Raw genomic sequence first — 24,286 nt, 5'->3', positions numbered from 1 at the left:
GCGGCTGCGGGTCTGTGCTAGAAAATTGGGGAAAGTCCTCCAGCAGAGCCAGCAAGGATGAGGGAGCAGTTGGTGGCAGCGAGCGGTACATCACAGCGAACTCTCAAACAGTTAGCGACTGTCGAGCAGATGTCACAGGACGAGAGGCGAGAAAACACTTTCCAACTTACTTTTCGAAATTTTAATTATTTTTCTTCTCCGCTTTTTTTTTTTGTTTTTTTTTGTTTTTGCTTGATTTTATTTATTTTTATATTTTTGAGTGTTGGCACCCCCATCCATCCACTGGGTGTCCGTCTCGGTTCCCGGCAGTGTCTTTGTGAGTCCTGGATCTGTGTATTTTATTTTTACATTTTAATTAAAACGCAATTTGCACTTACTTAGAAAATCATTTCGCTTCAGCTTATGGTCTCTCCTTTATTCGTTTTTTTGTTGTATTTTGTTGCTGTATTTTTCATTGTTGATTTATCTTAACTGCTTCCAGTATATATATTCTTGAGCTCCATCAAAGTTGTGTCTTTGAGGAACCAATTAAGTTGAGACTTTGGTATTTAACCAAATTTTATTGCTCGTATTTTTTTGGCATTAGAAACATGTTTCTGTAGTAAGCTCTCCAACGGAGGTAGAGCTAGTGTGGTGACATTAGAATGAGGTGGTACGAGCACAGCTATAGCCAACCAGATCCTATACACTCTACTATAAACCACTGAAATTTTAATATTTATTTGCATATTTACATACATACATATGTAAAAAGCAAGTGTTTTCATTTAAATTTTCACACCAATATGCAAATATTTTATATAAATAAATTTCATATTTCGATTAAATATATTTCCAACAGATTTAATCTTCCAATATATAACGAGCGAGAACGTTCTGAGTTGCAGCTAAGGCCGCGACTCTACTCCTTTATGCCCGATTCTCAGTCAGTAGGGCTCCCCTCCGCCATAAGGCGCACACATTGCACGACGAAGAGTGTGTGGGATAGAGACACAAAATGAGCAAGAGCGTGGAAGAATAATCCGATCTGGGTTCCATCTGGGCGTTACGCGCACATTCAATGCCACCACAAATCGAATATACCCCAATACTCATGTTGAGTACCGGGTATACAAAGATAAATGAAATAACATAAAGTAATATCTTTACGATTGGCAGTCGATAGAGGAAGGTTTTAGGAAAATTCATGCTCCAAGAAATTCATGCTTCGGGGGCTCAACACTTTCCCCATTGCCAGTATGCTGTTCTATGTGCAGTACTTTGGTCGTATCTGATTTAATCTATTTGAAAATTTGAATTTCATTCAATTTCAACAAATCAGGCTTAGGCCCGCAGTGGATGGAAGAGGGAGTGGATTGGAGGAGGCAAATACAAAAATTGGCAAATGCAATTGAGGGAATTTTCAGATTTCAACTGTTTATTACATTTTTGCCCATCAAATAATCGCAAAAGCCAACAAATTTAACAGCACCCCTTTCCCAGCCCCCAACCCCCAACCCCCAGCCCCCGTCTCGTGGCCTCCTGGCCTCCTGGCCGGCGGAGCTTTTTAATTGTTCGCTGGCCAAAAGTGGCAAGTGGCCAACGGCCAAATGTTTGAATAGTCCGAATTTAGCACTGAATGCGAGTGCATAATTAAAATTGAGAGCCGCGGAGGAGGCACTGGACCCAGCTGGAAACGAGCGACTAGGACCTCTCATAATTCTCATAATATTTGGTCGAATGTTGGCGAATGGTTGGCGCTGCTCGGCTTTTGTTTTGTTGTGTGCATAATAAAATATATGTTATCTCATTGATCTATTACCACACACAGACAATGGAAAACAGGAGGTGAGGCAGCGGTTAAACAGTCCGTGTGCAGGACAAAGGTTACAAACTGCAAAAGCACACAAAGAGGGCAGGACAAAATATAGACTGAGAGAGGAGGCCACAAGCAGTGCAGAGACATGTTAGAGAGAGGGAGAGGTAGAGGTAGAGGTGACTGCTGTGCGAAATGAGCAAAAGAGACAGATGGTATGGTAACAATGGCGGGGTCTGTACCATAACGGCAAAAATACAGGCACAGGTGTTCATGGAGAAGAATTAAAGCCAGACGGGCGAGGACCGGTGGTATAGAGTAGATGGAACAACATTGGGCAAGAAGAGAAGAGAGCGTAAAGAAGATCAAAAGGTGAAAGAGCGTGAATCGAATTCCATATAAGGAACTCACAAAAGAAGCTATATAAAAACATGTTGTGGATCCGATATTTCACTCATATTGGCTCGAGAGGGCGAGGCGAGTGAGCCAGGGGTTGGCTTTCGTTATAGGAAAGCGAGAGAGTGAGAAGCGCAACTCCAAGTAATCTACGTCTTTCCCATATACTCCAAGATTTAACACAGAACCGATCCCATTTGTACACCAGTCATTCACACTTTATGGTAAATAATAACATAATACACCAATAAATAATCATAGCACAGCCCCAAATACAATACAATACAGACCCGTGAGTACATTCCAAAGAGCTTCCATTGCAACTTTATTTAAGCCACCCCCCGAACTAGCCCAACAAGCATTACCTAGCCTAAAGTAACTTATTAAAAATAATCATATTTAGTCTTCGCCATTGCCAGCAACCCGCTGACCCCGCTTTACCTTGGGTAATGCCTTACGACTTATCATAACTTAGGCTAAACACAAACAGCCCATCCACCCTGAATCCTTCTCCTTTCTTGTAAGTAGTTCTATCTCCCTTGAAGGCCGTTTCCTGGATAATAAATCCATTTCATAAAGTGCTGATGGGTTTTTGGGGGATCGTCCTTCAGCCGGTACTTGCCCCAAGCCGAGCCCAAGTGGCTCCGCAAACAATTTAATTAAAATATGTCAGCCTACAACCCGCCACGTGGCAGCACCGCACCGCCCACAGTGGCAAACAACGAACAACAATTGTCGCTGGGATAAAATGCCAAATTGAAACATTGTGCAGCCGTGACAGGCAGGCACCACCAGCATTACAGGCAACGGGTGACAATTTTTTGGGAGTTCTCCTGCCGCTGGACAGGATTGGACAGGACTCTCGTTGTCGTTGTCGTTGTCGCTGTCGTTGCCATACAACTTTGCTTGCCACTTGCTCCACATTTTTGAGTTGATGTACCGTTGAGACCCGCCTCCAACACCATTATCCCTTCGTCCCTTAGTGCACTGCAGGAAAAATTATATTCATTTCCGTGGATATTGACAGAACAATTTTGAAATTTTTCAATATCCCATGTAAATATTCATCACGGCCTTTTTAAGACAGTAATCATCTAAAAATAGGTACCGGATATGTGCACATAAATATGTATTATATATTTCTTTTCTCGGTGTGACTTCTTCCCTCGTATAGACCTGCACCTCCCAATAGACGCTGCCTCCTCCCCTTGGAGGATTCTCCAGCTGCTCCTACTCCTTCCTCAGTGTCTCTTTCTGCTGGTGGTTGTCTTTTGTTTTTGCGTTTTTAATTTTTCTTTGTGACAATTTGCCTACCCTTCCGTCGTACCCGTCCTACCCGTCCTACCCATCTTACCCATTGCCATTTTCTGTATTTTTTTCGCAGTTGTCAACTGCCTTTACCACCGCCACACCGCCCCACCGTCTTACCGCTCCCTCTTACAATCACTACGCCTCTCTGGCAACACCCTTGTGTTGTCTTCATTTGTGCAATCTTTTCTTTCTACTTCGCGTCGCCATTTGATAAGTTTGACAGCGGCTACTTCTCATACAACGCTCCGGCCAGCCAGCCAACGCTGCTCCTCGCTTTGGCCGACCAGCGCACCTCCTCCTTTCAGCCAGCAGCCATCACCCAAGCACCCAGCTTTCTCCACTCTCTCTCTCTCCTGCTGTCTATTGTTGTGCAAATAAGCAGCGCTCAGGCGTCAAACTGAAAATAAATGAGCCAAAAGTGGTAGAAGCACAGAGAAAGTGACGGGGAGAAGGGATGCACGGAACACGGAGAAATTGGGACAGGGACAGGGACAGGGAGTGGGAATGGGTATGGGAGTGGAAAGTGGGGGTTCACTGAGTAAGAGAACGTTGGATGACGATGATATTCTTGTTGCTGAAGTGAAAACAAATTAACTATCTCACGCTGAGTTTTTGTAGCTCTGAAACAGGAAAGGAGAAAGCGATAGACAGAGAGAGGAAAAGTGGGAGAATGGGAAAGTGTAGCAAACCAGTAGACAAAGGAGAAGCAATCGCTAGGCTCAAGCAAACACTCGACAAAAAGGCTCCAAGGATTGTCCAAGTTGACAACTTTGTTGATTCAGCATTACCCTAAACAAAAAAACAAAAAAAAACCTCAAAACCAAAAAAAAAAGACAAAGAAGCAGTCGGAAAAGCCCGAAACAGTCAACAGAGCTGTCAGTCAGGAGATATCACAACGACACCTTAAGCTGGTAACCAAAACCAAACCACAAATTAATCGTACATCATTGAGGCCCTCTATAATCATAGCACAAATATGTATGCTTTACAGATTATCATTCATTTTGCAAGCCTTACTCCTCCAGGCCAAAGCAATAGTATACAATAGTTCATATTTGACTATTGAAGAGGTACTTTTCTTAGTAAGAAACACTTTTTTGTTTCTTCGGATTCGGATGTGAAAATATATGTATATTTGTATGTAATTTTCAAAGACAGATTCCACCAAGATGGAAGGGCCTGAGGACGATCTTACATGGGAATAAATATTGTAATGGAATAAGGAAGTGGATGAAACTTTACTCCATGCCGAAGTCGAAACTCGGAGATTTTGTTCGACTTTCCTTTCGTTGTTTGCCCACCAATTTCGCCTACTTTTGGCTCTTTGTGTCCTGGCCTCTGGACTCTGCACCTGTTGATGGGCTGCAAGTGAGATTTGGCAAACAACGAGCGATTTTGGTGATAATAAACCAAGAACAGGACGATGATGATGATGATGAAGCAGAATAAGCAAAATAAGTGTCAGGGAATACGAGTGCGAATGCGAATCAGATGAGAACAGACGAGAGCAGAACAGAAGAGCCAGAAGTGGCATTTTATGTGCACAATTTTATGCTAATGGGTTGCCATGGAATTAGCAAACAAATCCACGCGCAACTTTAAGCCAGTTGACACACGCACACCCGAAGGAGTTCTACTCCTCGAGACTCAAAGGGAAAGGGAGTGGGATCGAGCAGGGATAGCGGAAAGAGACCGGGCCACTCACACAAATAGAAAATATGAAGCATACGCACTCGACAAAGGACTAACCAACGACTATCTACTCAACCCGAGGAGGGGTGGCTGTGGCCAAGGCTAGAGGACTCGGAGGGAGCACTCTGAAGACGAAGTCGAGTGGAGTCGAGTCGCTAAGCCAGTTGGCACCAGTAACAATAACTTAGGAGCGCAAACAAGCAAAAGCTGCTGACGAGCCAAAGTTCCTTCGAGCCACACTTCCCTTCCCTTCGTTCCCCACTCCACTCCCGTCCAAATGCCCCTTGTGGGTGCTTCCTGGCTGGGATGTTACATTTCAATTGAAAGGATTTACATTTTGTTGTTAGGTTTTCAACATTTTTGTTTTACAGTTAAGGTCGCTTGCTCTCCGTCCCTCCGTCTCCGTCCTCCCCCATACGCCCCATCGCACAGGGAGACAGACACACATAGGACCAAGCCCAAGACAAGTCATAATTGTGCGGTTTTCCCTGCTTGTGTTCAGTCTGGTCTGGTCTGGTCTGGTGATGGTCTGGTCTGGTCTGGTCTTGGTTTTGGTCTCCCTCCATGTGTGGGTGTGTTGGCGAGTGAGTCACTTGTCAGCGAGTTGCTCCTTTCCATTGTGTGGGTTTGAGTATATGTATGCCCGTAAATGTACTAAAATGTATTAATGAGCGTTAAGTAGTTCTTCTCACAAAATGCAGTTTGCGTGTGCATCTATGTGGCCGAATCCGGTCGGCGAAAACTTGGGAATTGGGTGCTGAGAGCTACTGAGGCCTGCTGCCTGATCCCTTTTCTCCTATTTCCTTTTAGAGCTGGGCTGATCCTCTATACTTCCTCTCGTTGCAGATTAGTTTGTATCCGCTGAATACCGCCTCAGACAACATTTTGGGTATACTTTGGCCTATAATGAAATAACTGAACTATATAACCAGATTCAGAGACACAAATAAAGTTAAATATAAAATATATTAGGTATCATTAAATTGACCATCAAACGATGATTGGGATATCAAATCCGAACCACCAATCTTTCATATATTACTCATCTGCTTTTCAGCAAAGTGCTTGGGTATCGGGCACTAAGGTTGATTTTTGGTAATTTATTATTTTCAAGGCAATTGAAACGGGGCAAAAACGCAAGTGAAACCTGAGCCATTTGTTCCACTGATGCACTAAAAAATGCGTTTGATACTGCAAAAAATTTATAATAATAAGTCATCTGATAATATTACTAATAAATAATAAATAAATAAAGTTAATAAAATGATATTTCAATTTGTTAAATAAGTTAAGTTCCAATAACGAGAAAGAAACATAAAATCTGCACAAAATGATATGATAATGTTTTTTTATTGAGTTTTGATCTTTTGTCCTCGTGGACTTTTCCATGGAAATGCCCATACATATGTACATATAGGTGTGTGTGTTATGTTGTTGCGTATTAATCAACATATGTATGATTAACCATCTTAGAGTTTGCCATCCATTTACTCGTTCAACTCTACTCCGCTCCACTCAACTCGAACTCAGCTTAGGGCAGAGCGACTCAACTGATTCACTCGTACATTCAGTTGCTTGTCTAATGGCATTTTAATTGTCTCATGTGAGTTTGGTAATGTTTCTGTCATTATTGTCCCATCGTCATCATCAGCATTGACATCGACATCGTGCGAGTATGCACGATGCGTGCACAGGCACTGCAAAACACACACAGAGACCATCTTACCCCAGAGACGCAAGTTCTCAACCAGAAGTTTTTATTTCGAAAATAAACTCATTTTAAATACTTTTGCCAACAATTTGCCATAATTTGGCTCATTTCCTACTACACACGACGTTGCCAGCCAGCTTTGTCACTTGCCAGGGCACTGGCACTGGCACTGGTACTGGCACTGGAATTGAAGAAGGCGGTGCGGTGGTGCTAGGTCTTGGGCTCCCCGGTGGTGCTACCGATGTGGAGTGGGACCTGACTACTGAAACTTTTCCGTGTGCTATGCCAGGGGGCGTGGCAAGTTGCTTCTGCTCCTGCTGCTCCCTGCTTTCTCTTCCCCGCTTGCACATTTTGGCATTGTGTGTTAAGTTCTTAAGCGCTGCCAAAAACTTGAGCCGAAGCAGCCAGCCCTAAGGCGGCAGCCCCAGAAATGCTTGCCCTCCGCCCCCCACCCACACCGACATAAAATAGTTAAAGTGTAACTGCATCGAAGAGTCGACATCGGGGTCACCCTTGGCAGCCAACGGAGAGACCCGAAGTGATGGAATTCCATAGAGCTCTTGCAGGATAGATAGGCCATTCCTATAAGAATTAGAATAGAATGCTGTTAGTTTCAAAATTAACAGAAGCATCGGCACTCGGACGAATATTACTTGTATGGATTGGGAAATATAAGTAGATTGTGCTATACCTTAATGTATCTACAAACTGATTATAAATTATTCTCACGGAGGAGCTTGAAGAATTGAGACTTTCAGATGATCCAGATGCAGATTCTTGATGGTCCCAATTAATGGTTAGGTGGAATGTTACCCAAGTTGCTCCCAATTTATTTTATTTAGAGATTCTCTAAGATTAAGAACTTTCGATTGCTTATCTGAACATTGATGAATAGATTAATACTATTTTGTATGTGCATTTTCCATTTTGTATTCAGATTTTTTGCGTCTACACCACCGTGATGTCAGGTGACCCCCATACAGATCCAATAGTTAGATCCCAGGGTAGCGGCAGCATAAAAAAGTGCCGCCTATGCAGTTATAACGAGGTGGGTTAGGTGCTGTATGGTGTATGGGTGGGGTGGAGGGTGCAGTTGCTACTTTATTACAAGGCAAAAACTGAGCCAAGCGGAAGACATCTCATTCCTGTCAACCCCGACCAACGTTTTTTAGCCTGTTTGCATAATTTCCCAAAGAGAAGCAACAATTGAGCGGCCGGCGGAAGAGAGCCTCCCCCCCCCCGGGTGGAGGTAGAGCAGCGGAGGCTTTCTGGGAGGGATGTCTCTGTCTGGCTTATATATTGAACCGTCTATCCGCACAGAGCAGGCACAATTGCGCAAGGGTTGCCACGTTCAGTTCAGTTCAGTTCAGTTTCAGTTGCGAAGAAGTTAGAAGAACAAGTTGAAAATGGTGAAAGAAAATGGCAGAAAAAAAGGCAGGCAGGAAGGCAGGCGGGCAGGCGGGCGGGCAGGAAGAGCTTACTTCCACAAACAAAAAAGGAGGATAAGGGATATGGTAGAGCAGGGTTACACACAATGGACTCCCTTATGTGTTCAAAAATTACATTTTAAGTTCTGAAATTACAATACAAAATTGAAATATCTTATTTCAACGTTGCACTGGGAAGCAATTTTTCATGCGTATAAAACAGAGACAGCGGCTAGGGTGAGCAGTGCGGAGTGAGGAGTGGTTTGCAGTGGTGGTGGTGCGCAGGGTGATTGTGTAACCAAGCATACAGATAGAGGGACAAGTGAAGCCACAGAAAGGACACCCATGGTGGAGAAGCTCCTCAGCTCCAGGGGCACAGACAGAGACAGAGACAGAGGCAGCTAACGAGCCGCATGGCAGACAAAACTTTACAAAATTTATCAACGAGTTCTTGTGTGTCTGTGTTTGTGTGTGTGTGTGTGTGTGTGTGTGTATCTGTATCTTTTGCATTTATGAAAATGTAATAATAACAAAAGACGCAATGCAGACGCGGCAAAAGTAAACTGGAAACAAACACACTCACAGCCCGAAGAACAAGAACAAGAACAAGGAAGCACACTGAGCGGAAGCATATGTGAGTGTGCCTGTTGTGTCTGCATGCAAGTGTGGCAACTCTAGACAAACATATGGCTCACTGAATGCACAACGTATCTGTGTCTGTAGCTGTGTCTGTGTCTGTATCTGTGTCTCCGTCTGCAAGTATAATTGTACGAGTATCTTCGGTGCTTGTGTGCAAACAAAATTTACAACTTAAAAAATTTGTCAAAACAAATTATCATAAAATGTTCATCAACCAAAAAAGAGCTGCCGACAAAGGAAAGTATCTGAGAGATACAAAAGTAAGAAAACAATGAGCAAGGAAATGGAGCCGCAAACTGGCAACAGGATTCTAGCAGTACAACACGAAGAAATTCTAAAGTTAAACGCTTTGAGGTCTGAGATATGCAGCAATCTTAAATCTGTTCAAACAAGGGACCTCCAAGCAATTCAAAGACTTGAAACAGGGACTCTGAAACCTTGGAAAATAATAAAGAAATGCTATATTTGGATAACAACGCGTTCCAATATTCCAATACAGCTATCCGCGATCTATAAGGGAACCGAACGTGGTAGTTTCAAAAGAAGGGTAGTAGAAGAAGGTAGTAAAAAAGGAGGTAACCAAATTGTTCCACAACCGAAAGATTAGTTGGAATCTAAACAGATGGCAGTGTGGATCATTTCTAGATTTCTAGATCATTATCTATTTAATTCAATAAAAGGCTATGCTAGAGAATATCTGTGCATGCCGTTGCAAGACGATCCAACTCTTTGGTGGTCAAAAAGGTAACGTCTAGACGCTGCAGTGCGCCCGAGCCCTTGGACTGCTTCGGATCGGAATCATTCTGTGTAAGGAGTTAATTCAGGGCGAGTTCGGGGTGCTGCAGGGAGTGTGCTTTATTTGCTCTACACTTAAAGCAAGAAATTTTCATTGAATTGAATTGGGTTTAAGTTTTGCGTATCGCTGCCAAAAGTTCCACTACACTGGTGGGCCACATGCAGCGCCATGTAGTTGACAAATTCCTCTAGTATGCTCTCTGCTATATGTTTGCCTTTAACTGTGCACTGAATCCTACTGGTACCTCTCTCTTGAGCGAATGAAACTCCAATTAGCAGCACAAATCACAGTCGGTAGCCAGCAGCAGACAGTATCGTTGGAGAGGACAAGTGGCGTCAGTGGCAGTAGAGAAAACCTCGAATCTCGAATCTCGGGCCAAAAACCAAAAACCAAACCAGCAGACCCTATCCCGCCCTTCAGCTATTTTTTCCCCACTCTAGTGACCTCTTCATCCAACAACAGCAACAAAGTTCACAAAAAGTTAAAGCCGCGTGTCCAGCAAAGTTGTGGGCATTAAATTGATAGAGAAAAGTCGCTACTATATCACCAAAAAAAAAAAAAACAACAACAACAAACAACCAACGATTGTTACTGCCATGGGGGGGGGGGGGGGGGGGGGAGGGGAATGGTACTTGGTGGAGAGTGAGAAAGAGAGAGAGACAGAGATTGGAATAGTGGGTTGGAGGGAGGCGGGGGGGATGGTGGTATGAGGTTACGGGGAAAATGTTGGAGAGTTTGCTGCGATATTTTGCCTTTGATAGAAAAACAATTTTTCTACTCCATTTCACGCGTTCAAGGCAGCGCCACAGAGCAGAGCGGGTACCAAAATGGGGGAAAATCACTCAGGGGTAAAGGAGGAGCAGAAAAAGAGAGAAAGAGATGTATATATCCATATACATATATATAGAGAGAGAGAGAATCGTCAGCGTAAAGATGCCGCCAGACCGATAAACGGTAGAAATGAAATAACAATAAAAACCAATTTTTTATATCGAACACCGAACTGAACCCCGCCGTCGTCTATCTCTCCTTCTCTCTCAGTCTCTGGCGAAAGTTTTCCTGACTGCGCGAGTGTCTGTGCTCTGTGTCGGTGCGTGTGTGAGTGTGTGTGTGTGTGTGTGTGTGTGGGTATTGACCCAATTTGTTGGCCTTGTTGCTGTTACCGTTGGCTGGCGTTTTCTTTCAGTGTACAAGCAAAAATATTCGAATTGAAAACTCAAAAACTACCTCGGACAGAAGGGGCTCCGGATCGAAGGGATCTATCACATCATTAGCAATAATGACTGAACATCCCATATTGATGTTTTTCCGTCTTAGAATCTCAATTAATTCATGAAAGGGAATCCACACATCGGGGGGCCATTAAAGACACAACAAGTATCCACAGAGCTGATTCGTTCGAAACTGCTTGGCTCACAGAAATTGTTCTGGTGGAGACAGGTTTGGTGGATTCTCCCCCGCTAGTCCCCCCCCCCCCCCCCTTTCACGAAAAAAAAAAAACGCTAATCACTATTGTCAATAGATAAAAAAATAAAATATAAGCTCGAAGTTTGAGCAGGTTTTTGGTCAGTCTTCTATTTGTTTGTCTGTTAGCTGACAAAACGAAGATGGGGGTCTGGAGATTGGCGATTGGTAAGGGGTATAGTGTATGCTCCTTATACGGGTTTGGTCCACAACTCATGCTTCAACTGACCTACAGGGCGTACATTGACGTTGAGGCGTTGGAGGCATTGGAGGCATTTTAGGCGGCGCCAAGGGCAGTGCCAATTCGAACTTTAAAAATCTTGACCATGAAGTGGAAGCTACCTGAAACGAAACCAGCGCTTAGATGGAGAGCAGGCGGTGGGTGATGTGGTGGGGGAATCTATTATGGGAACTACCCAAATGATGACATTCATCAGCTGTTGAGCATCTCCATACACATTATATTTATGTATTTTAAAACGATATACATATAAGTGAATGATTGGGGTATTCACTCCACTCATGATTGTATGCTGTGTTTTTTACTGGGCATTCTCAGCAGACATTTAATTTTCTCCCAGCCCCAAGGCTGTTAAGTGATTCAAATATATTCGAATAGATAACAGCCTTTCTCTTAGCCAAAAATCCCCCCTAAAATAATGATAATTTCGATGGAAAAGTGACAGAATATTTATCCATTTTGGATATTGGTTCAAAAACTTCAGAGCTGATTGAAATTCAGGGGGAAAAAAGAGCTTGAAATAAAAAAAAATAATAATAAAGTTGATTATCAAAAATGTTTGTTTATAGCAGCATCCCCTCGATGTCTTTTTGAAACGGGGGGGAAACGGGTTAAACGTGAATTTGTGGAATATTGAATATATGTACATATAAGCAATATTCGTTGACGAATCGAGCGTTGGCGCTAATTGTTGATTAGTTTAAAGCCCGATTACCAAACCGGCAGCGAGTTTAGAACGCTATCAAACGTTCGACGTCGAGCAACAGTCGCCCCACGCGCTCCATCGGCTCTGCTCCAAGTGAACCAACAACGAAAAAAAAATCCCCGAATAAAAACAGCACTCATACACGGATACTACATGTATCTCCGCACGCTGTGTGTGTATGTAGATACTTAACAACAAACACACCAACGAATACTGAAGCGAATGGAGAGCATATACCCGTTTCAACAACGACAAGACCGCAAAAACACTCGGCAGAGACACAATAAAAGTCGGCCAGCGGCCAAAAACGCGCTCATTGCGTGCGCTGTTTTCGTAACGGCAACGGAAAATTAGCCAGCCAGTGTTGGAGAGTGTGGGAGAGACGGCCCCTTACCCATACCATACCATAGAGAGATACAAGATACGGACACGAGGAGATACATGGCCAGGATGAGGATGCGACACGCATTTGTTGGATTAATTGTGTGCTGGCTGGCAGTTTGTCAACCGCAAGGTAAATATTTTTGGAAAAGGCGAAAGGCAGAACAGCAGAACGGCATTGGCATCGGCCATAGACAGGATAATGACAGGATACGCACATATACACCTACACACATACACATACTGACGGATTGGCGAGACTGACATGCTGACACACAGACACATACACAGACTGGGGGCTTTGGGCTTTGTTATTACAGCAATAATTGCAAAATTATCGCTGGATTTTGCGCGTACGTGCGATGCATTGTCAACAGCAACACATAAGTGCGGCCAGAGGAAAGTGCCACCAAAAAAGAAGCCCCAGAAGAAGAGGGGCAGAAAGGGGTAGGCTTATGTCTACCCAGCTTAACGGCTATCCAATGTTTGTGGAACCTTCGTTATGAGATATAATTATTGGGAGAGGACAGGGACAGGGCCTGAAGGTAGAGCAGAAAGTGTGCTACATACATAAATCTGTATTTGTAGATCTGTTTCGAACAGATATTTACGTTAGATCCTAGAATGTATCCATTATAGATCCATAGATAGGTGGAAAAAATTCAAATAATAATATGAAACAAGGCTATAGATCCACAAGTAAGTCCATTAGTTATATCAATAGGTTATTTAGATCAAAGAAAGATAAATTAAGGGAATGAAACAAATGCTTTTCAATTTTAGATGCTTACAGATGGAGATGGGGAGATGCAGAGAAATAGCTAAAGAAATGACTTTAAATGAATGGAAAGCGGTTGCTACTATAGATCTATAAATAGTTAGGTGTATTAATGGATTGCTGAATGCTTAAAATCATAATGAGTGAAGCTCGGATGTCCACTCGTATATCTGCAGGCAATTGGGGCATATGGTAATATATTTCTTTGAGATTGAAGCTTGAGATTGAGATTAATACCAAAACTTCTTAGAAATAGAAACATAGTCCAACTCTCTTCTAAGCAGACATCTAAGCTGTTCTATGAAGAGACGCTTGAGAGCATAAAGAGAACCAGTTTCAATTTCAGTTGAACGTTCCTCAGTTTTGGATTCTCTCTAGCCAACACTCTAGCCATCTCTTTCTGTTCTATGAGAAGGGAACATTCTCATAGTCATTTCGCTGAACAGTGAGTCCATTGTCCCCGAACCGAGCCTCTGCCCAACTCGAAGCAGAAACTGGAAAAAAACAGAATAACAATCTGAGCAAAAATCAAACAAACCAAATGATATTCAAATTAGAAACATTAAGCCAAAAAGTAGAAAAGAAGAAACCAGACGAGAGACAAAGAAGAAAAAACAAAAAAAAACAGACGCGTGTGGAGCAAGTTTGGGAGAGTTTTTTTTTTCTCCCGTGGAGGGGAGGGTTCCAGATATTACGAATGCATAGAGCCAGGGAGGGATCTATTTACTTTTGATAGCTGTCAGGGGGAATTATGAAACTTTCCGCTCATTCTGATACTGATGCTGACGTTCCTCCTTCTCTCTCCACAGCCAAGGCGCAGTTCGCGGGATTCGGCTTCCAGCCACAGCCCCAGCAGTTGGTCTACCAGCAGCAGCCCCGCCAGCAGCTCGTCTACCAACAGCCCTACCAGCAGCCCTACCAGCAGCCCTACCAGCAGCCCTACCAGCAGCAGCCCCGCCAGCGTCAGGGATCCGTATCCAAGGCCAATACGAACGCCTATGAGCGGCAGGTGGACTTCGGCAACAATTTGGAGTACACCCAGGGACTGTCGAACTCGCGGGCCGTGACCAAGCAGAACGGACAGCGCACGGTGACCAGAAGCCAGGCCCAGAACCGCGACGTGGATATTGGAGGGCTGCAGATCGGCAACACCCTGACCCGCACCAAGACCAATGCCAATGGCGCCGTCTCCCAGGGTGTTTCGGATCAGTTCAGGATCGGCAACCTGGGACTGGGAGCCTCGCTCTCGCCCACAAACCTCCAGCAGGGACTGGGACTGCAGCGCGGAGCGGACGGGGACCTGCGTTTGGGTCTCGGACTTCTCAGCCTGGATCTGGATCGGAATGTGGCCAACTCGAACACACTGTCGCAGGCCCAGGTGAATGCTCAGGGCAAGGGAGCCCGCGCCAAGTCGAACAGCAACGCCCAGACGAATACCCAGCAATATGGCGGCGTTACCGTCACTGACACCCGCTCGAACTCGAATGCCGTGGGCAAGGCACGGCGAGGCCAGACCTCGGCCAACACTGGTGGCTTTGGCGGAACTTCCGCGACCAATGGCCAGACCTACGGCGGTCCCTTCCAGCAGCGTGTGGTGCGACAGCCGCAGCCGGTGGCTTTTAGGCGGCCCAAGAGGCGGGCCCAGTACGTGCCCTTCGGCTATCCTGGCGGCGGTTACGGTCCCGGCTTTGGGGCCGGCCTGGGACCCTTGGGATTTGATCGTCCACGTCGTCAGTTTGGCGCTGGTCCCGGCTTTGGCTTTGGGCCACCCCAGTTTGGCGGTGGCTTCAACAACTTTGGCCAGCCGCAGTTCGAGCCTGAGCAGCATCATCACAATAAGAAGAACAACAGGAATGAGCAGCAACAGCAGGCTCAAGGCCACGCCAATGCCCAGGGTGGACCCGGCTTCAATCAGCAAGCCTCGACGAACAACCACGCCAGTCCTGGTAACACGGGCTCCAGCAGCATCGGCTCGAACCTGGCCCAGGACGGCAGTAGCGGCCAGGTGAGCTCCGCCAACACGAACCAGCAGAACACTCAGACTGCCGATGGCTTCGACAATACCCAGAACTCGCAGAGCCAGGCCCTCAACTTCAAACCCGGGGAGCAGCAGGCGTCCAGCGCCAATGCCAACACAAAGCACACGCAGCAGGGCAACCGGGAAACCGTAGACTCCAACAGCGGCTCAACAGCCACCAACAACAACCAGTTTGGCTCCTCCACGAACACGGCCCAGACCAACTCCCAAGTGGTGCGGGATGGCAATCGGCAGGACGTCACGAGCGACGCCAGCAGCCAGTCGATCTTCCAGGGCAATGGCAATGGCGGCCAGGGCAATGCCGCAGCCAATACTAATGCCCAGACGAGCTCCCAGACCGGCCCCAACGGTTTCGTCAGCAACTCGGCCTCGAGCAGCGCCTCGGCCACCAGCCAAAACGGACAGTCGGCCAATGCCAATGCCAATGCCAGTGCCGGCGGTCCGGGTGGCAGTGGAGCAAATGCCGGCGCCAATGGCGGTGCCTTCAATGGCTTCGGTGGCGGCGGTGGGGCCAATGCCAACAGCAACGCCTTCGGCGGCTTTGGCTTCTTTGGCCGTTAGTTGAAGATCTCTCCTCGAAAGAGAGTTCTCATTACATTTTTTTTTAACATGTACTTCTTTCTTTTTGTCGTCTTCGTCTGCCCCATAAGTCACTCACTCAAGGCACTCTGGAATAAAAATGCATTTGTTTATGTTACATCACCAACAGCACTGAGCACTAGAGCACTGAGTTTGGGCTTGGCGTTAGAGCATCACTCTGCACTTTTGTTACTCAATTTTATGTTTTTTTGTTTTGGAGCACAGGAAGCTGTTTGTAAAACACACACCAAAAGATTCCCAGACCCAGATTCCCCCCCACTGATCTTCCTTCGAGCACCTACACATGTATCAGTGTTATTTTTGTTCCTCAAATAGTGTTGCCTGCTTTTAGGCTAAAATCTAAATCAAATCATACATTTCTGATGGAAAAACCTTTGCTTCCTTCCTTCCCCATTTCAATCGTACCAGTAAGACATCGAGCCCAGCAACAGGTGCGACTCCAACGCTGGCGTCCGTCTCTTTTCAATGGCAGCAGAACCAGCTCCGGCAGCAGCTCCTCCGCCTCGAGCAGCTCCACGAGTATCAACGATAACTTTGAGTATGTGTACATCAATCACTCCTCGCGAATGGAGGACCTGGAGGAGCCTTCAGCCACGAAGCCAAGTGATATTCCGCCCCTACTATCTGGTTCGGGATCGGGATCCCTGAATACATCTGTAGATGCGTTCGGGCCGTTCGATACCACCCAGCGACAGGGACGTACCTTCGGCGTTATCTACGACTGGATTAGTGGACTCTTCAACTCCTGTGTGTCGCCCTGCACTCTGGAGGCGTTCCAGGAGCAGCGGTGTTGCGAGACCTATGTTGTGAATCCCTCATACCCACCGCCGCTGCCGCCACCACCCCCTCCGCCACAGACTTGCTGCAGTCCAGTGGGACCTCCACCACGGCCACTTCCGCCTCCGCCGCCACCACCACCGCGTCCTTGGTATCCGCCTGCCTATCCGCCTCCCTACCCGCCGCCCTATCCACCCAACAAGAAGACCCCCGTGGTGGTGGTGGCCACGCCAATCAACTGCTGCACCGTCTGCACCTACACCTACTACAGACCACCGCCATGTGGGCGGTACAACAGCAGTGGGGGGGATGGCAAGCGGGTGACCATCTATGTGCCGCCGCCCTACTACGGGCGCTAGAGATCCCCAAGCACCAAGTCCCAATCCCCAATCCCTCCTCCTCTGTCTCACACAATATACTATGTGGTTGTAATATCTCTTTGTTTGTTCTCTTTCGGCTTTGCTAATTCCAAAAACGCTTGCATAATCTCCAAGAGAGAGTTGGGGGCACACGGTGGGGCAAAGCTTTGTGGCAGGCGCCCCTGCCCCTGCCTCTGCCTCTGTGGGGCTGTCAAAAATGCGGCAAATAAGACATACGACAAGACAAACGAGAAGAAGGAAGGGGGGCTCGAGTGGGGGAACCAGGAGTTGACTGCACCTATAAAAAGGCATGAAGTTGCCGCACACTAACTGAGAAGGAGTAGCTGCTAAGGGTATCATATCACACATTTTGCAAACATTTTGGATCTCTGAGGATCTCTCTGTGTGAGGTACAATGCTGTCCACCAAAGAAGCATCCAAATTTCCCTTTAGAAAGGCTCAACGATCATTCATATTCAATTCTGGTTTGATATCCGTTTGTGGTAAGAACATCCCATATTCGTTGCTCGTTTGGCCAGAACACCAGGTTAACTTGGCCTATCTTTGTCGCCTTTTGTTGTAGGGCTTCCTTTCTTTGAGCCTCCGTTGTGCCGTTGACTTTTCGCCCAAGCAAAATGTGCCATGTGTTTATGTGTGCTTGCATTTTTTGTTGCTGCTGCTTTGTTTGTGGCACGGGGCAGGCTGCAAATTTATAACAGACCCAAGCACGAGCCAGAGGCAAAGACACAGTCTAGGGCTCAGAGTCTTGGGTGCTGGCAGCTGGCAAGCTGCCACATACGAGGACACTCTTAGGCCCAGACACACACGAGAACACACGACAGGACATGTCACGTCAGCGGCACAAAGCACAGCACAAAAGCCCTGATAACTGCACTCGCCTGATAAGCGCCAGAAAACAAGGCCAACAACCACCCACAGCCCACAGCCCACAGCCGGCAGCCGGCAGCCGGCAGCCCACAGGAGGGAGAGGGACCAGCCAAACCCGGAAGCAGAGACCGGCACATCGCGCCCCTTTTGTCATTTCGCTCATAACGTTAATTTATATTCAGTTCAGTCTAAAAAAAAAATTCCAGTAGTAGTACAATGAAACCCATGTGACAGCCAGTAAGGAGGCGAAGAGGCGGAGGATCCAAGCCGGGGAAAGTGCTTACGCCTAGGGAAAGTGGGCAACGAGAAGGAAGAGGCAGGGCCCTCTCTGCTTAGTTGTAGAACTGCTGCTGCTGGCGACGACGCGCTGGAGTGGCGGCCACATAGCGACGTCCCTGGCCCGGGGAGGAAGAGCTGGAGCTAGAGGATCCGCCATCGTTGGCGGAGTACAGCAGCAGGGGGATCTCCTCTACGCTGGTCTGCTGAAGGTGGGCCGAGTTGCGGACACCAGAGCGTAACAGCTCATCGGCGGAGAGGCGACGCAGGCCAGGAGCAGCGGCTGAGACTGCCACTGGGGCGACTGCCGCTGGGGCAGCTGCTGCACCATCGAGCACCTGATCCTCATCGTTCTCGGGCTGATCGAGCACCAGATCCTCTGGCTGGGCGACGGCAATGCTGTTGCCTACGGCAGCGGACTCTTCCTCGGCGTCCGCGGACGAGATGGAGCTGCTCTGGAGCAGGGCCTCGATGTTCTCGAGGTTGGTCAGGCCGTTGATCTGCAGCTGATCGTGCAGCTCGCTGGGAATGGCTATGGCCTGGACGTCCTTGTGGCCGGAGATGCCATTGGGCGTGGGAATGAACTGAACGTTCTCGGGGATCTGGTCGGTGGGGTAGACGGGCACCAGCTCGGCCTCGTTCTCGTTAGTCGACTTGAGTAGGATCAAGGAGATGGGCACGATCTTCTTGAACTTCAGCAGCACCAGCTTCTTAATGGCCACAGCGCCGGGGAAAACGCGGCCCTGGGGACCAGCATGAGGTTTCGAGATCAGGGCCCGCTGCTCAAATTGCTGCCGATGATGGTAGCGATGGCCGGGAACATGACGAGCTGAAAGTTGGAGATGAAGCTGGATTATCAATCTTTAAAGATACGAGTATATCCTTAAGAAGGCTGCCAGGGGATGCATTCTACGATCTCTGCGATCGCAAAGATCCTTACTTTGACTCCTCTTAGACATACCTTCGCTGATGGCTACCAGAGCCAGGCCAATGGCCAATAGGGCGACCAACTTAATTGCCATAATGATGTGGATGTTGCTGCTGCTGCTGCTGTTTGGACCAAGTCAGGTGTGTCTTCTTGGTGTGTCGCTGGACGAGCGGCTCTATTAAATGGTTCAACAAGTGCCCCAGCAAAGACATTTTATATTGGGAGGAACGTTCGCCTGCCTCGAAGCCAGAGAGACACATAAAAATCGCTCGTATAACGAGTGGAAACAAAAGACATTAGCAACCGAAAACATAACGATGCGAAATTCTATTGGAAAGGGGCGAAAAAAGAATGGCCCAGCCAGAACCAGAGCCAAAGCCACAGCCAAAGACGTCTGCACGCCGATTGGCAAATTATTAAAGTATGCAAATGTACCAGACTAGTCACTTGATTTATGTATATTCGAATCCCCGTATCTCCAGAAAAAACTAGAAACCCCCCGCCCCGCCATCACCCATGGATCCCAGACAGCTCGCTGCACACATGTAGCCGAGTCGTTGACCGACTCAGACTCGGACTCGGACTCGGAGACTGTTCTTTTTCCGATTTTATGGCTGACTCCGATTCCGATTCCAATTCCCAATTCGATTTCAGATGCAGTAAACCTCAAACGCCCCCCCGCATCTTAGGCCAGCTTTGGGTTAATTTGGCCCTGCCCGCCAGTCGGCAGAGAGAGAGAGAGAGAGGGAGAGAGGGAGAGAGAGAGCATTTGGCCAAATCTAAAATCGAAATTTGCATTTTGGGTCGTCGGTGACGTTGCTCTGTCGTAAAAGTTCCCCCCCGTTCCAAAAAATGTGTCCGATTCTTGAGCCAATTTTGAGGTCAAAAGTGAGATTTTCAATAAGTCAAGCGGCGAGCATCCATAATGGGTGGGCCTTGTGGAACACATTTGTCACTGTCCACGGAGGGCGAGGCCCTTTTTCTCTCCATCTCTCTTCCGAGCAGTGTCAAAGTTCAAAAGAAACTTGTTCCTAATATGGTCAGCCCAGCATTTGGGCCAAAAACCATTCTGAGACAGCATGTGTTCCCAATTCGAACTACATCCACATCGCATCCCATTAGTGGCCACAAACAGACAACGGGTATTTAAATCAATCAATTGGATCAAATCAATGGAAAGATATTCTTTTCTTCGCCTTTCTTTCTATCTATTGAGCTTGGCTCCACTGAATATACGGGAAATGGTTCGATTTCTTTAACCCTAAGATGGTCTTTGCTGTGCATTCAGTACAGTCTCAATCATAATAATTATTTGACTAGCTATATCTTTGATATCGACACGGAACGATAATCCTTTGAAAGTTCAAACAATTTTCTTTTAAGCCCACAAATATCGGCGCTGCAGATGCCCAGTAAAAATTTTATATGTGCAAAAAGTCAGAAAATCGCGGTTTTTATACCTGATACTCAAAATGAGTATTAGGGTATATTAGATTTGTGGTAAAAGTGGATGTGTGTAACGTCCAAAAGGAATCGTTTCTGACCCCATAAAGTATATATATTCTTGATCAGCATCAATAGCCGAGTCGATTGAGCCCTGTCTGTCTGTCCGTCCATCCGTCTGTCCGTCCCTATTAGCGTCTAGTGCTCAAAGACTATAAGAGCTGGAAGTGCCAAAATCTTGAAGTATAAGGTATAAAAATATAGAAACAAATATATGCACGGCGATATCGACGGTACAGCTGATGTTTATCCAGAATACATATACTTTAGTGGTAGTACTTTGGTAGCTTTTAAAATGTTACAAAAATGACACAAAAACTCTGTTACAATTTAACAATAATTAAATAATTTAAATTAATTTGTTAATAGAAAAAAACCATCCAATTAGGAATTACAATACCCCATGAAAAGGAGCCCAGTTGTTGAGCCTGTTATGTATGATATTAAAGAAAATTACAACTTTGAAAGTAATTTTGTTCAGCCTGTGCACTATTGGCAAAAATACACTGATATTTTTTGTATTGATGCTAACTTTAAAGCTAGCGACTTGAAAACTTGCACGAATATCCGTTAAAATAAAGTTCAATTTTAAATTTGTTTGTGTTTTAAATATAATTTTTCATTTTAAATATTAAATAACGGATGCTGTTATGGCAGTATAGATGATTTCCTTAGATCTGTCCTTCATAATTCGATTTTATTGCTTTGAGTAAGACTGATAGGATCATATTGAAAAGTTTTGTTACTTTTAGAATATAACTATTTGCAACTACATAAAATTATTCTCTAAGAGAGAGCGCATAAAAAACACAGCGAAAATTTGTTGAGAATAAAACACAATTTCCCTTACACCTTTGCAGTTGAAAGCCTTTCATATTTAAATTTGCTTGCTATGGCAAGATTTCCACACTAAATTTGTTGAATTTGACCGTTAATAAAAATATGCAGGGTAGGTCCCTAAGAATGTTTTAAAATACTATTTAGGAGTATTGAAGTATTTTCAATTCAGAAAAAAATCCAATTCTAAGAATCTGAAAAACAATCAAATTTGATTTATCCAAAATATAAGGGTATTTTTTTTGCCATAGTGCTCAACAGAGTAACATATCCTTTAGAAAGACAAAATAGGGGTGGTCGGACAGCCTTTGTGAGAATACAATTTGTACTTTTGACTCAAAGAGTTGTAGTTTCATATTTGTCTTAGTGGCATAGCAATATTTTATTAAAATCGGATGATTATCCTTCGACTGACGTAGATTAATCGATCTGGAAAAGTATCTCTGCTTCGTATATTTCATGCCAAAGCTGAAGCTGAGCTTTCACTATAAATATTTAATATTTATTTATAAATATATATAAATAAATATTTATATTTATATATATATAGCCCCAACCAAATCCGATGTCATTCAGGGCATCTATGCATCCCATGGGCCGCTTTCACTGACTTCCTTCGTCTGCCCATCGAGCGTTGGTGGCCTCCGGGGGGTTGTGATTAATTTATGTTTTCTACTATTTTTTTCCCCTCTTTCTATCTCTCTCTGTTGACTAATCTAATTTATGTTATGTTTGCGTCAATTATTTAAATTTCCCAAAGCTACCGTTCCCGATGTAACTCCCAGGGCGCGAGGCCTCAAAACTCGGCCGCATCCATCGCGGCTACGTGGTCCAGGTCCAGCTTTTTCAGATGCGGTCCAACATATTTGCGGCCCATTATGGGCGACATAAACAAATGTTTTAATAACCAAATTATTCAAAGAGCAGAAGTAGAAGCAGAAGGGAACATCAGCAGCAGCAGCACCACCATCACCATCGCATCGGCCCAAGAACGCAATGTATTCATTAGCTCGAAGGCGGAGGCGAAGGCGGTAAGCGCGAAAAAGAAGCCAACAAAAAATCTGCGGTGAACGTGGCCCAAGTTATTTCATGCTAATGGAAATGCATAAAAAATACATAAATACTCATTAGGTCCCGTGTGTGAGAATGGGCCCATAGTGGGTCTGTACGGGGGGCTTGCGAAGAAAGCTACCCTGCGACATGCCGAGGTCATCTCATCTCATCTTATTTAATTTCAACTCACCTCCGGGGTCTATCTATTAGAAAGTTACTAGGGAAAGTTCTATTTTGGAGCATGTCTAAAAAATGTGTTCCCGGAATTGGCACAATGTTCCACTTGGAGAAAATAGAAATCGCTGCAAATGCACTATAATTATCTCTTTCTCTCTGCGTGAGACACGCTGGGAAATTCGCAGGAACTAGTTCCGAGCCGAGGGACAGAGCTCAGATGTGTGAAAAATGATATACTTTTCGGCTCAACCTCATCTAGATTCTAGAAGACCAGCAGTTCCATTTTACTATACCTACAATATAGCTTCAATATAGTAAAAAATCTACCAAACACCACGATTTTATGTACTCAAACCCAAGTCTCAGATGTCCAATAGTTTCATACCTGGAAGTAATGGATAATTTTTTAAAAATAATAAACATTAGGACTCAACTAGTTCTTCCAAATCCTCGGCGTCCCCTACAATCAATATTCATTTTACCTCGACCAAAAATGTCATGTATCTTTTGCGTGGAAGTGAAATGGATGCATATTCATTCTGGCGTTAGGAATAAAAAAGTAATTAAATAGCTTTTGATTCAGAAAAAAAGCACAGTTTTCTGGGATTTTGTCTAGATGGTGGACTGTGTAAAAGAGACCTAGTGGAAAACTATTATTAGTAATCATCTTTCTTTTATAAAATAGTAATAAAATAAAACATGACTATAAAAATAGTCAAAAAATTTACTATTGTGCCTTTACTGTCGCTTTTTTGCTACATATAATTAAACCCTTGAAGAGGCTATGAAAATTGGGCAGAAGCTTGCAGCGTATAGAAGGGATAATTTTAAACCCAATAAAAAAATATATATATATGTGTATTTTATATTCTTGATTAGCATGAATATGCGGGATTTTATAGCAAATCAGTCTCACAGTTTTTAATTTAAATGATGTTTTTTTATACATACATATATTCTTCTTTTACGAATACGCAAAACCTTTGTTCAAACCGACCAGGTATTTCATATTGCTTCCATGGTAGCAATTGTTCAACAAAACGAAGTTTTGCAAGAAAACCTTATTTATAAATATTCACTATATTTTTTCACTTTTCTGAAAGACTTTACTAAAAACAGAAAATAATAAACATTTCTTTAAGCTCCGAGAAAAAAGACCTGAAATTTTAAAAGTTACACTTAGATTTAATAATTTATAAAAATGTATTTGCACCGAGAGTGGAAAATGTAAAAAGAAAGTGTTTTCACTTACATTTTAGAATTAATATAAATATAAAATATTTCATTAACAAATATTTGTATATTTTAATTAAATATATTTCATATTTATATTTAATATATATCCTACAAACAAAATATTAGCTTTGAAGTGATTTTTGATTAAATATTATTAAATATATTAAATAAATAGATTTATGTTTAAATAAGAGTGAATTATATTTAATTTCAATATGTTTGTAATTAAAAAACCGATTATTTCATTGAAAGGTAGGTGTGTACTCTTTTAATATAT

General features: G+C 44.6%; 2 protein-coding genes across 2 annotated transcripts; one reads left to right on the top strand and one right to left on the bottom strand.

Moving 5' to 3' along the window:
• Window positions 1-12,600: 12,600 nt before the first annotated feature.
• LOC6598486 (uncharacterized PE-PGRS family protein PE_PGRS54) lies at window positions 12,601-17,164 on the top strand. The gene is made up of 3 exons (XM_026990401.1): window positions 12,601-12,692; window positions 14,147-15,931; window positions 16,384-17,164. The coding sequence occupies exons 1-3, from the start codon at window positions 12,620-12,622 to the stop codon at window positions 17,109-17,111; spliced, it is 2,586 nt and encodes an 861-aa protein (XP_026846202.1). The 5' UTR covers window positions 12,601-12,619; the 3' UTR covers window positions 17,112-17,164.
• Window positions 17,165-18,331: 1,167 nt separating this feature from the next.
• On the bottom strand, window positions 18,332-19,309 carry LOC6598487. The gene is made up of 2 exons (XM_026990549.1): window positions 19,237-19,309; window positions 18,332-19,104 (listed from the first exon to the last, which is right to left on the bottom strand). The coding sequence occupies exons 1-2, from the start codon at window positions 19,295-19,297 to the stop codon at window positions 18,332-18,334; spliced, it is 834 nt and encodes a 277-aa protein (XP_026846350.1). The 5' UTR covers window positions 19,298-19,309.
• Window positions 19,310-24,286: the final 4,977 nt, after the last annotated feature.

The sequence above is a fragment of the Drosophila persimilis genome, unplaced genomic scaffold (assembly GCF_003286085.1).
Source record: "Drosophila persimilis strain 14011-0111.01,24,50 unplaced genomic scaffold, DperRS2 tig00000579-arrow-pilon, whole genome shotgun sequence".
NCBI lineage: Eukaryota > Metazoa > Arthropoda > Insecta > Diptera > Drosophilidae > Drosophila > Drosophila persimilis.
This window is presented reverse-complemented; position numbering and strand designations above follow the sequence as displayed.